This window comes from Danio rerio, chromosome 20 (genome assembly GCF_049306965.1).
Source record: "Danio rerio strain Tuebingen ecotype United States chromosome 20, GRCz12tu, whole genome shotgun sequence".
Taxonomy (NCBI): domain Eukaryota; kingdom Metazoa; phylum Chordata; class Actinopteri; order Cypriniformes; family Danionidae; genus Danio; species Danio rerio.
This window is the reverse complement of record NC_133195.1, coordinates 52,161,488-52,175,000: the sequence shown is the minus strand read 5'-3', so window position 1 is coordinate 52,175,000 and position 13,513 is coordinate 52,161,488. Positions and strand designations below refer to the sequence as shown.

Genomic DNA, 13,513 nt, shown 5'->3' with positions numbered 1-13,513 from the left:
TCCCTGTGTTGGCGTGGGTTGCCTCTTGGTGCTCAGGTTTCCACCACAGTCCAAAAACATGGTAAACTAAATTGGCCTTTGTGTATGAGTGTTTCCCAGTACAGGGTTGCAGCTGGAAGGGCATCCACTGTGTAAAACATACTCTGGAATAGTTGGCGGTTCATTCCGCTGTGGCGACCCCTGATGAATAAGGGACAAAGCTGAAGGAAAATGAATGAATGAATGAATGAATCTTGATATGTTCACCACATTAAAATGTAAACGTTGTGAAATGAAGGCTAAGTGTCACAAATTAAACGTGTGTATGTTTAAGCTTATTGTCATCTGTGCTTCTCGTAAACAATTAACAGATATGCATATGAACAGCCTTTTAATTAACTGCAGGATAATCATGGCTAATGTGTCAGAAAGCCAAGCTGGATGTGGGAAATGTTTCTAAAATGTTTACCTGCTGTGGCAGTTTGATGGCAGCAGCCATTTTAGGATAGTTTGTGATTAGTCATGTAGTTCATTCATTCATTTTCTGTTCGGCGGCCACTTTATTAGGTACACCTTACTACTATCGGGTTGGACCTCCTTTTGCCTTCAGAACTGCCTTAATCATTCATGGCATAGATTCAGCAAGGTACTGGAAATATTCCTCAGAGATTTTGCTCCATGTTGACGTGATAGCATCACACATTTGCTGCAGATTTGTCGGCTGCACATCCATGATGTGAATCTCCCGTTCCACCACATCCCAAAGTTGCTCTATTGGATTGAGCTCTGATGACTGTGGAGGCCATTTGAGTACAGTGAACTCATTGTCATGTTCAAGAATCCAGTCTGAGATGATTCGCGCTTTATGACATGGTGTGTTATCTTGCTGGAAGTAGCCATCAGAAGATGAGTACACTGTGGTCATAAAGGGATGGACATGGTCAGCAGCAATACTCAGGTAGGCTGTGGCGTTGACACGATGCTCAATTAGAACTAATGGGCCCAAAGTGTGCCAAGAAAATATCCCCCACACCATTTCACCACCACCAGCAGCCTGAACTGTTGATACAAGGTAGGATGAATCCATGCTTACATGTTGTTGATGCCAGATTCTGACCCGACCATCCGAATGTTGCAGCAGAAATGGAGACTCATCAGACCAGGCAACGTTTTTACAATCATCTACTGTCCAATTTTGGTGAGCCTGTGTGAATTGTAGCCTTAGTTTCCTGTTCTTAGCTGACAGGAGTGGCACCCGGTGTGGTCTTCTGCTGCTGTAGCCCATCCGCCTCAAGGTTGGACGTGTTGTGTGTTCAGTGATGCTCTTCTGTAGACCACGGTTGTATCGAGTGGTTATTTGAGTTACTGTTGCCTTTCTATCGGCTGAAACCAGTCTGGCCATTCTCCTCTGACTTCTGGCATCAACAAGGCATTTGTGCCCACAGAACTGCCGCTCACTGGATATTTTCTCTTTTTCAGACCATTCTCTGTAAACCCTAGAGACGGTTGTGCGTTAAAAATCCCAGTAGATCAGCAGTTTCTGAAATACTCAGACCAGCCCAACTGGCACCAACAACCGTGCTGCGTAGAAAGTCACTTAAATCACCTTTCTTCCCCATTCTGATGCTCGCTTTGAACTGCACCAGATTGTATTGATCATGTCTACATGCCTAAATGCATTGAGTTGCTGCCATGTGATTGGCTGACTAGAAATTTGAGCTAACGAGCAGTTGGACAGGTGTACCTAATAAAGTGGCCGGTGAGTGTATGTGACCTTGATGTTTCATATTATGCATTTAGCTTTTGAGCGTTAGAATTTTACCCTTTTTTTTGTTGATTTACACCATTATCTTGAAGTTTGAGAGTTTGATGTTTCCCCACTCAAATAGATAAAAGCTTGACTTACTGTATGCATTCTAAGTGAAATTACTTTTTAAGATGTTTTGTGAACACAGATCTGGAGTTTAAGCGTCACATTAAAGGTTGACCTTCACTAATGGTGTCCTGCAGGGTCGTGATCTGGTGACGGGCTGTGCTGAAACCGGGAACTACTTTCACATACGCCACAGTCAGTTTGACGTGGTGGAGAAAATCACGTGTTTGTCCAAGACTCCACTTCCTGTCTCCAACCTCCAGAGTCTCTACGGCAAACACCAGCGGCTGCTCAACAACATCTGCTCACGATACGATGAGGGATTGATCCAGGACATGTACAGGTGCGGCTTCCCTACAGAAACACTACAGTCCCAGCATCATTCATTTTCTTTTTCGGCTTAGTTACTCTATTAATCTAGGATCACCACAGCGGAATGACTTATACAGCATATGTTTTACGCAGAGGATGCCCTTCCAGCTGCAACCCAGTACTGGGAAACACTCATACACAATCATACACTCCCAATTTAGTTTATTCAATTCACTTACCGCATTTGTGGGGGGAAAACGGAGCACCCAGCATCAGCATTTGGAGAACATGCAAACTCCACACAGAAACCCCAACTGACCCAAACAGGACAGAGCTGATCACTGAGCCACCCTAAATAAAAACAATTGGTGGAAAAATACCGATTTTCAACCACAACGAATGACAACATCTGTTATTCTGACATGACACACCATAAAACCAAATGCCTTAAATTCCCTAAATAATGCACAGGATAAATTAAGACACTCCAAACCTGAATCATATCAGTCCTCATCTGGTCACATTATATGATGAATCATTTGACCTCTGCTCCTACAAGTGAACACACATGCTGACCCGTCACTGCTATTGTCCTGTTTGGCTCAGCTCATATTAAACACTCTTCACTGCTCAGTTTTTAAGGCTGTGAATGCGTCCTTAAATGTGATCAGCGCCGTCAACATCACTGATGTATGGAGGATATTAGATCAACAGGCTAACAGAAGAGTGTGTGTTGGGGGTTAAAGACAGTTCACGCTAAACTCAAAGTTCAGTCGCTGTTTACTCACCCTCGCTTGATGATTTCCTCTCAATGCAAAAGGAAGATCAATCTTTATTTGGCTCAACTTGACAATGAGCGCATCTGTCAAGACATAAAAAGAGCATCGTAAAAGAAACTGCATGTCTAGCTAGTCATAAACATAATGACAGAACACTGATCGCAAATAATACAGGAGAAATATTCGGACAAATTATTAGTTTAAAATAGCCGTTCTTCATTCATCCATTTTCCTTCATCTTAGTCACTTTATTAATCAGGGATCGCCGCAGTGGAATGAACCACCAACTTATCCAGCATATGTTTTACACAGAGGGTGCCCTTCCAGCTGGAACCCAGCACTGGGAAACATGCATATACACTCATCCGCGCACACACTTATACACTACAGCCAATTCAGTTTATTCAATTCACCAATAGCGCATGTCTTTGGACTCTGGTGGAAACCCACGACAAAAGCGGGAGAACATGCAAACTTCACACAGAAATGCCAACTGATTCAGCCAGGAATCAAACCAGCGACCTTCTTGCTGTTAGGTGACAGTGCTAACCACTGAGCCACCCCTAAATAGCCGTTCTATTTTTATATATTTTGAAATGTGATGTATTCCTGTGAATTTTCACCATCAGTACTCCAGCGTACAGTCACATGATCCTTTATAAATATTATTGCGTGTTGCTTATTTCCCAGTGATGGGTTGCAGCTGGAAGGGCATCAAATGTGTAAAGCATATGTTGGATAAGTTGGCGGTTCATTCTGCTGTGGGGACCACTGATTACTAAAGAGACTAAGCCAAAAAGAAAATGAATGATTTCGTATTATTTGGCATGGTTTTTCACACTTTAGTGTTTCTGATCATCAAGCAAATATAAATATTAGTCAAAGATATCACAAGTGAACACATCATGCCATTTTTTAAAATTAAGGTTTTTATTATTAAGGGAAAACAATACAAAACTACACAGCCCCATGTGAAAAAGTGTTTGCTCCCCTTTCTGTAGCCACACCCAGATCTGATTACTGGCACACCTGCTCACAATGAAGAAATGACTTAAATAGGACCGGCCTGACAAAGTGAAGTAGACCAAAAGCTCCTCCAAATCAATCTATATAATATATACAGTAATTTTAGCTTATTTGTTTGGTTTACTCTACAGTATTCTACATTTTTCACACCTGAGTTCAATTTCTGTAGACACACCCAGGCCTAATTACTGCCACATCTGTTCACTATATATATATATATATATATATATATATATATATATATATATATATATATATATATATATATATATATATATATATATATATATATATATATATATATATATACATATATATATACACACACACACACACACACACACATACACACATACACACACACACACACACATATATATATATATATATATATACATATACATATATACATACATACATACAAACATACATACATACATTTATATTTATGTATATATGTGTGTATGTATGTATATACACACACACACACACACACACACACACACACACACACACACACACACACAGCTACTTTGTTTTATTCTACATAATTCTATATTATTCTCCATTTTTCACACCTGAGTTCAATTTCTCTATCCACACCCAGGCCTGATTACTACCACAACTGTTCGCAACCAAGACATCACTTAAATAGGACCTGCCTGACAAAAGGAAGTAGACCAAAAGATACTCATAATATATATATGCAACTACTTTAGCTTATTTTTTTATGGGTCTATTATACATTATTCTCTATTTTTCACACCTAAGTTCAATTTCTGTAGACACACCCAGGCCTAATTACTGCCAAATTTGTTCACAATTAAGAAGTCACTAGAATGGGACCTGCCTGACAAAGTGAAGTAGACCAAAAGATCCTCAAAATCAATGTATATAATATATACAGCGACTTTGGATTATTCGTTTGGTTTATTCTACCTAATTCTACAGTTTTCACACCTGAGTTCAATTTCTGTAGACACACCCAGGCCTAATTACTGCCACATCTGTTCGCAATCAAGACATTACTTAACAAGGACCTGCCTGACAAAAGGAAGTAGACCAAAAGATCCTCAAAATTGATATATATATATATATATATATATATATATATATATATATATATATATATATATATATATATATAAAGCTGTGTTAGCTTGTTTTTTTTTTTTTTTTTGGTTTATTCTAATTCTACATTAAGAAATCAAGATATCACTTAAATAGCAACTGCATGCCTAAGTGAAGTAGACCAAAAGATCCCCAAAATCTATATATAGCTACTTTTTTGTTTGTTTGTTTTTTTTTGCTTATTATATTTTACATTTAATCTGTTTTTTTAATCTATATTTAATCAATTACATTTATTGTATTTGTGCTTTTTTGGACGTTGTTGTTTTTATTTATTTTTATAATGAACCATTGTTGTATACCTCTATTCAACAATACGACAAATGCTTTGACAGACAAGTATACCATGTGGGTGGGGGTGTTTATTGTATTTTATTTTTTTTATTGTTATCTATATATATATATCTATATATATATATATATATATATATATATATATATATATATATATATATATATATATATATATATATATATATATATATATATATATATATATATAACACTATCATTATAAACATAGGTCTTAAACTGGATTCCTAGAGGGCCGCAGCTCTGCACAGTTTTGTTCCAACCCTAATCAAACACAGCTGCTCCAAATAATCAAGGTGTTCAGGACTAGAGACTATTAAGCAGGTGTGAGTTGGAGATAAACTATACAGAGCTGCGGCCCTTCAGGAACTGCGTTTGAGATCATTAATTATAAATGACTTACTGTCTCTTTTAAAGACGTATAATTTCCTCTTTTTCGCAGTTATTTTAAAGAGAACTGGTGCTTGGCTCTGTATCATGATCGCTTTGCTGATTTTGAACAAGAAGTTTGTCAGATCATGGACTCGGCTAAACTACAGGTCAGTTTCCTCTACATCTGTATCGCTGTATTTATTAATGAACTAATTGACTGCATTTGCCCAGCTCATTTTTTAAAAATCTGATAAACACCTGCTGAACCTGAAGGCCATGCATCATTTTATTGCAATGCATTCAGAAATATGACCAGGTGCTAAAATAAAATTAAATGTAATAATTAATTAGATAAAAAAAAATTGGATGATTAAATAAATATTAAACATCAAAATTGAATGACGTAAAATAATTAAATTGATATTAAAGAAATAAAATACAATTAAAAATGACTTTCAGTATGTTGATGTGCTTCCGACTGAAACGGAATATTGAGTAGGGGCGGGGCTTTCTTTTTTGCACATCATTAGCAAACTAACGGCAAGGGGGCGTGGTTAATAATGTTCTGACTAGCTGTCAAACTGAGGTCAACAGAGAAGGAACGCCATTTTAAATTTGAAAGCAAATGTGTAGACTTTAATTAAAGATTACCAAAACAAACAATTTCTTGCAGTGGACTAACTTGGATGGATTCATTGTTCACCAAAAGAATAACAACAATGTAAATAGGCACTTTAATGCGATGCGTTGAGATATTTATCACTTCAAAGTAGAAAAATGAACAGATCTGGTGCTGAAAGTTTTAAAATAATGACAAAAAATATATAATTAATGCAAATAAATCACACTAAACAGTTAAAATAGATCAATAAAAATGTAATAAGCTTCCTCTGAGATGTAATCCTACAATAAGATTTGTTCATGTACTACCTCTTTTCAGAATCAACAAAAGCTTAGCATATTTGAAAGCTAAAAACCTTGCATTGTGTTTTATCCCTACAGGACGAGAGCGGTTCAGTGTCACTTGAAGAGGCTCTTCAGCAGATCGCGGATGATAAAGCAGAGTCTGATCAGCTCGTGAGTCTCAGCCAGACGTTTCAGAAGAGCCAGGCTTACTCTGCTCTGAGGAACAGCGTTCTGGATTATCTCAAGTACAACAGATACCATCTGAGCATGTACGCGCGCCCGGGACTGCTATAATCAATATCCATTTCATATTAGGAGCATTTACACGCTGCTTTATCTTGGGTTTCCTCATTTCTTTGCATTTGCTGCACCATATGTTGAGGGTGGGGGGGTTCTGTGGGGGAAGGGCTCGAACTGAAGAAAAAAAAAAGTAAATAAAGAGTCTTGTTTTGTCATTCAAGGAAGTATTTGGTGATAATTCATGACAAATCTGTGCCTTTGCTCTTTTGAATGCTCCATGGATGAAATGCGTGGTGTTATATATTACATGTAGATGCCAAAAGTGCAGATAAGAGCAGAGAGAGAGGCAGCTCCGAGGCCTGTGAAGACAGACAGCAGCTGTATGATAATGAATGCAGGCCAGAAAATCACAGACGCACGTCATGCAGCACAGTATACATCAGACCTGCTGCACAGGCTTCACCACAAACATTATAAAACGCTTAGCAGATATCCGACGCAACAACTGCCTTTGTTCAAAACCGGCTAACTCGGTAAAGTTTAAGGTCTTGGATGTAGATTCGAAGGCAAAATGATTTGCCCTCCTGTGAAATTTGTTTTCAAATATTTTCCAAGTGATGTTCAACAGAGCAAGGACATTTTTTGCAATATTTTTTTCTTCAGGCGAAAGTGTTATTTCTTTTAGTTTGGCAGGAATATATATATATATATATATATATATATATATATATATATATATATATATATATATATATATATAGCTTTAAATATTTTATTATATGTTATTAGCCCATTTAAGAAAGGATAAGTCTCGATTGCCTTCAGAATAAATCACTAATGTCCAACGACTTGCCTATTACCTAAAGTACGGCCAGACAGAATCTGAGAACATTTTTTGCTATTTCTGCAGAGAATTTAGTAACAAATCTGTGGATTTATGCAAAGTCATAACTAAAAACTTAATATAAATAATACAAAATATTACATTTGTACCTTTTATTTATTGTTTACAATGCAAATCCAATTAGATTCACTTGTTTGGTAAACAAAGCAGGTCTCTCTTATAATAGATCTTCTAGAAAATATTACTTTACAAAGGGTGTTGTAAATAAACCACATGAACATTTTCAAATAAGTCAATAATATTACTGTAACTAATTTACAAACTGACTAACTTAACATATTTGCACACATTTACACTTGTAAATAACTCAATTATTTTAGTGTGGGCCTACCTATAAGTTAAGCCTTTAAATATTACTTTAAACTGAATACTATCTTGCAAAATACCTAGTAAATATTATTTACTGTCATCAATAAATTAGTTTTTAAAACTATTATGTTGCATCTTGAGAAATATTTTAAGTCTAACATTAACAGGGGGGCTACTATAAAAAATCTTCAACTGTAGAACTTAATAACACGAGATAATGTGAAGAAGATAAAAGTTGGCCATTGCATTTAGTATTTTCTTTATTAATAACATTTAAAAACTACATGTTCCACTTCAATGCACACTGAGTGTAAACGTTCAATAAAACAGGCACAGCTTGTGTGAGGAATAAAATTAAATCAAAGGAACAGTGTAAAATAAACGGCAGCTGTGGTTGCCAGTATTTCACCTTTAAAAATACAGTACAAACCGTAAAAGTAATTGCTGATTTTTAGGGTAAACTACTGTATTTATTTATTTATTAAGGTCATATGTCTGTATTTTGCATAACCAACATCTACACATCACATCTTTTGTTACACAGGCAGACACGTTAACAAAGCCATGTGCAGGCGGAGATGAGAAAGTTACATAATGAAGCAATGCTCATCACAAACAACTTTTCCCACAAGCAGAAGTGTATCAGTGTATAGAAGCTGCTCAGTCATTCACACCGCTACTAAACATCAGTATGGTAACAGGCTCAAAATTAAAGTCATGAAATAAACATTGTTTAGATGTAACATAAATCTCAGATGTACATTACTGATTGGGAAACAACTAATAAGATCCATATTAATGTCAACAGAAACATAAAAAGTGATGTGGGAATTCTGGGAAAGTCAATTTACGGTTATTCGGCGTATATATTAAGGAAACATAATGTTGGTTACAGATTTTTACTGTAGCATTTTTACAGTTGAGATACCGGCCCTTTTACAGTGAATGTACTAAATCTACACCTCTAAAATGTGATTGTACTAAAATAAATGAAACGTGTAAAAACATTAAAGCAATCAAATTAAGCTTTCAGGGTGGATTTAACCAATAGAAAAATCAGAGGGCCTCCAAATAAACACCTAGATGTATAAATGATACCTATGACATTGTTTTCTATCATATTTTGTATGGTGAGGGTGTCAGATTTTTTATTTGAACATAGTTATCTGCACACATTTGTCCCTCACCTTCAACCATGGACCAGTCCAGCAGCCAAATCAGTAAAGATTTAGGTTTAAAAACGAAAGAGTTCATTCCTTCATTCATTTTCTTTTCAGCTTATTTCCTTTATTAATCAGGGGTCGTCGCAGTGGAATGAACCGCCAACTTAGCTTTTACGCAGCAGATGCCCTTCCAGCCGCAACCCAACACAGAGAAACGAAAGAGATCATTTATTATATTTAGCTGTGAATTCAAATCGTTTCAAATGTTTTACAAGATGCTTTACATGTTATTAATATTATACATTAATATAGAAAGTAGAAAAGGAGAGTGAATGACAAAAAAAATGTGAAATAATAACAAAAAATAAAGTACAAAAGGTGCATTAAAAGAACTTTTGGGGCCCATAGCTGGAATTGCTTAGTGCCCCAACATCACTAAACCCGCCCCTGTGTACAGTATGTGTAAGCAGTCCAATAAAAGACATGCATTTAACACTAGCAAACTAACCTCTGATAGATGCAACAAATGTGTTTGTCAAAGTTAGGTCATGAAACCATCTGGCAGGGGGAAAAACGGGTGTTGTTGTATGAAATCAAATCAAACCAAAAAAATGCAAAAGCGCTCATTAAGAGTTGTTGAATCACATGCAACAAATGCGCGAGTCTGGAACTCAATTACGCCATTTTCCCAACGCTCTCTCAGAATGATTGCGATGGAGATGACTAGAAATTCCGCTATGGCGAGACCGTTGCATTGGAATGACATCATGCACGAGCTCGATCGGCGCTGACGGCACGGGCGAGTCTGAGACCGAGATGAGTCCGTTTGAACAGAAGGATGATGTGCGTCTGTCGCCGCGGCGCGCGCAAGCGTGTCTTTTGTGATGCAAACGAGAGGAGCCTCTTTTATGAATTATGTATGCGCGCGATGAGTGATTAATACGTCCCGCATTCAACTGTCGCACATGTCCCGAGCCTGCGGGCGTCTGATTTATACATTTAATTAGTTTGCAGACAAATTACGCATGCAACTCGCAGCCGCTTTCTGCACTGCAGAGCGACTCTGAACCAGGGTCGCGTAAAAGTGAACGCGCGAGCATTAAAACGCACTTCTTTGTTGCCGTTTCCCCCCTTTTAATTTGAAATTCTGATGCTCTGAGAGTGAAGGAGCCCCTAAAGGATGCTGACAAAGGCAGGGCACGTGCGCATTGACGGGAAGCATCAAAGCGTGAAAAGAGGAGGAACCAGCGTGTGCCTAAAGCATCCTAATATAATAAAGCTCAGGTACATCTGCCCGAGCAATCTGCAGACCCTCCCATCCCCGAATCCATAGGGATTCAGCTCCATCTGATTGGACGATCCGGCGAGGGGCGAGAACAATGTCATCATTCCTGCTTAAAAAGACTGCCGCTATGCTTTCGTGATGGAAAGATCACCGCGCGCGTCCAAATATAGTACCAGGTGTGCCTCTGATTTCAACCCGACTGAAGTGCCTTTCAGCTGGCGAAGATGCCCAGAGGATTTTTAGTCAAGCGAAATAAGAAAGCGACACCTGTTTCGTACCGGGTCCGCTCGGAGGAGGACGAGCAGGGCGCGTTTGTCGCGCAGGATGTTCCGTGCGCGCGCCGCCCGGTGTCACCCGTGCAGTTCGGGAACCCCGAGACAGTCTACCGGGCTATGTACAGCCCGACGCGTCCCGTCAGCAGAGAGCACGAGAGGGCGTGTTTGGAGCGGCGCTTTAATCTCGGCTCGCCCATCTCAGCGGAGTCTTTCCCGGCGGCGCCAAACTGCTCCGACCAAGCGCCGGTGGATCTTAAAATCGGCACCAGCAACAGCAACCGAACCGGCACCACAGTAACCACCAAAAGACCCGCGTCCGACACAGAGCGCAAAGGCAAACCGGCATCCAAGAAAGCCAAAGCCATGCGGAAGCTGCAGTTCGAGGATGAGATGACCACCTCTCCAGTGCTCGGACTGAAGATCAAAGAAGGTCCGGTGGAGCAGAAGCCCAGATCGCAGTGCGCAAGCGGAGACAAGCCGCTCGGAGAGTTCGTCTGTCAGCTGTGCAGAGAGGCATACGCGGACCCCTTCTCTCTAGCCCAGCACAAATGCTCCAGGATCGTCAGGATCGAGTACAGATGTCCCGAATGCGACAAGCTCTTCAGCTGCCCGGCGAACCTCGCCTCGCACCGGCGGTGGCACAAACCCAAGCAGAGCGCGGAAAGCAATAAAACACCCGCGCCCGAGAAAGAGGAGACTTCCAGCGACAGGGACACTCCTAGTCCCGGACTTTCCGAAAGCGGCTCTGAGGACGGCCTGTACGACTGCCAGCACTGCGGGAAGAAGTTCAAGCGTCAGGCGTACCTGAAGAAGCATGTGACTGCGCACCACGACGCGCCAGAAAAACCCCAAAGCCACGCGCCTCTGAATCTCAGCGCCTCCGAGTGTCACCTGTGCCCGGTGTGCGGGGAGAACTTCCCGAGCAGGATGAGCCAGGAGCGCCACATCCGCCTGCAGCACTCGGCGCAGGTCTACCCGTGCAAATACTGTCCGGCCATGTTTTATAGCTCGCCGGGACTTACGAGACACATCAACAAATGCCACCCGTCGGAAAACAGGCAGGTGATCCTGCTTCAGATGCCGGTGCGTCCAGCCTGCTGAAGACAACCTGTGCCTTAAACCAGTGCTTCCCAGCCCACAACGTTCCGGATTGGATGGGATGGCAGGGGGTCGGGAAGCACTGCCTTAAACCACAGAATCAACCTGGATGAGCATCACATGCGAATCCTGCCATTTTCTAATCTACAACTCTCGAAAGGAGTTTTCCGAGTGATGTCACAGAAGAATCCGTGTTCGATTCTGGGAAGAACGGCGAACGTTCTAAAACAGAAGTGAGAACGCTTTACGCAATGGAAAGACTCCAACGCTTGATTTTTTTAAAGAGGGTAAAGTAGTTGATCTGAAGGTGGTACAACAGGTTAGACTGTTCGCTTCTTTTTCTAGGATCTCCGCACAAGTGCTTTTAGCTTTTAGACCTAAGAATCCTAGAACATGCCTTTGAATTCACAGGCTGTACATACATTTTTCCATCGTTTCTAGCTTTAATAGAGCTTGTGAATCTGTGGACGTTTGACTGTAGCTTTCAAAACAACCTGCTGACAAGGGTTTCTCCCTTTAGTGTAGCCAGAAATGCCTTGAATTAGATCTCGACATGCTGTAAAACTGCCTTAATCATGTAAATGTCGGAGTGATTGCGGTTACTGATGATGTGTTGTTGTTTTTTTTAATACTATTGTTGTTATTATTATTATTCGCGTCATTGTGTGTGCGTATATGTTTGTGATTATTTATCTAATTATTATTATTATTATTTATTTATTTCAAATGATTTATTTAACTTATTCCTCTGCCTCATTCGTTTGTGATTGATTTTGAAATTTGTCTCGACAGCCAAATGTTTCTTTTATTGATCTGAAGGTCAATCTCCGAGTCTGAAATCCACCTTGCATTAGGTACAATCCTTTATATTAATTTATTTTTTTTATGTTACGTCTGACATGCTCAGCGCTTGTGTGTGTTTCTGCAGTTCTGCTATTTGTCCAAAAATTACTTATGATAATAATAATAATAACAATAAACAGTCCAAAAAGTCTAATGGGATCCACCTGATGTGACATTCCAGCAATCTGAACACGTGTGTGTGTTTGTGTGTGTGTGTCGACATGTGGAAACCCAGACACTGTGAACACTTACAAATGCTTCATCTTCATCATCTTATCTTCTTCTACTTCTTATACGATGAAATGTTTCCATCTGGATTCTGTACCAAGATACGTCTGCACTTAATAAAACACGTCAACTTAAAATGATCTGCTTGTCTGTGAATAAACTGGATCCTGAAAACAGCACAACACATCTCACATTGATGTTCAACACTGTGGTCAATTTGAGTTGGGACAACATGAAGGAATTAAGTTAACCTATTAGTTTTTACAAACTACAATCGAATAGTCCCAACGAAATCTCAAGAATTGTGTTGTTTCAACTCATTTTAAATAAGCAGTGTGAACACAATATTTTGAGAGAACTTTATAGTGTTTAAAATGGTATTGAGCTGAATTATAAGAGCAAAAACTGATGCCGTTCTTCATCTAAAACTATTTTTAATTACTTAATTCTTTATTAAACAAACAAGAGCAACATATAA

General features: G+C 39.3%; 2 protein-coding genes and 1 long non-coding RNA gene across 10 annotated transcripts in view; 2 read left to right on the top strand and 1 right to left on the bottom strand.

Annotated features, from left to right (window-relative positions):
• The window catches only part of cfap61 (cilia and flagella associated protein 61), a 110,198-nt gene extending 103,048 nt beyond the window's left edge, over nucleotides 1–7,150 (top strand). For all 7 annotated transcript variants that reach the window (XM_001342490.10, XM_017352573.4, XM_073933760.1 and 4 more), the window contains 3 exons: nucleotides 1,990–2,195; nucleotides 5,855–5,951; nucleotides 6,787–7,150. In XM_001342490.10, coding sequence (XP_001342526.6) covers nucleotides 1,990–2,195; nucleotides 5,855–5,951; nucleotides 6,787–6,984 — 501 coding nt within the window. In that variant the 3' untranslated portion in view covers nucleotides 6,985–7,150. The remainder of the gene's footprint in view (nucleotides 1–1,989; nucleotides 2,196–5,854; nucleotides 5,952–6,786) is intronic.
• LOC137488701 (uncharacterized) overlaps nucleotides 1–13,513 on the bottom strand; it is a 152,351-nt gene that overhangs the window by 633 nt on the left and 138,205 nt on the right. For both annotated transcript variants that reach the window (XR_012396179.1, XR_012396209.1), the window contains one exon: nucleotides 2,953–3,026. This is a non-coding gene — a long non-coding RNA (uncharacterized lncRNA). The remainder of the gene's footprint in view (nucleotides 1–2,952; nucleotides 3,027–13,513) is intronic.
• On the top strand, nucleotides 10,745–13,175 carry insm1a (insulinoma-associated 1a). The gene is given in 1 exon segment (NM_205644.1): nucleotides 10,745–13,175. A coding segment is annotated over 1 exon segment (1,152 nt). The 5' UTR covers nucleotides 10,745–10,815; the 3' UTR covers nucleotides 11,968–13,175.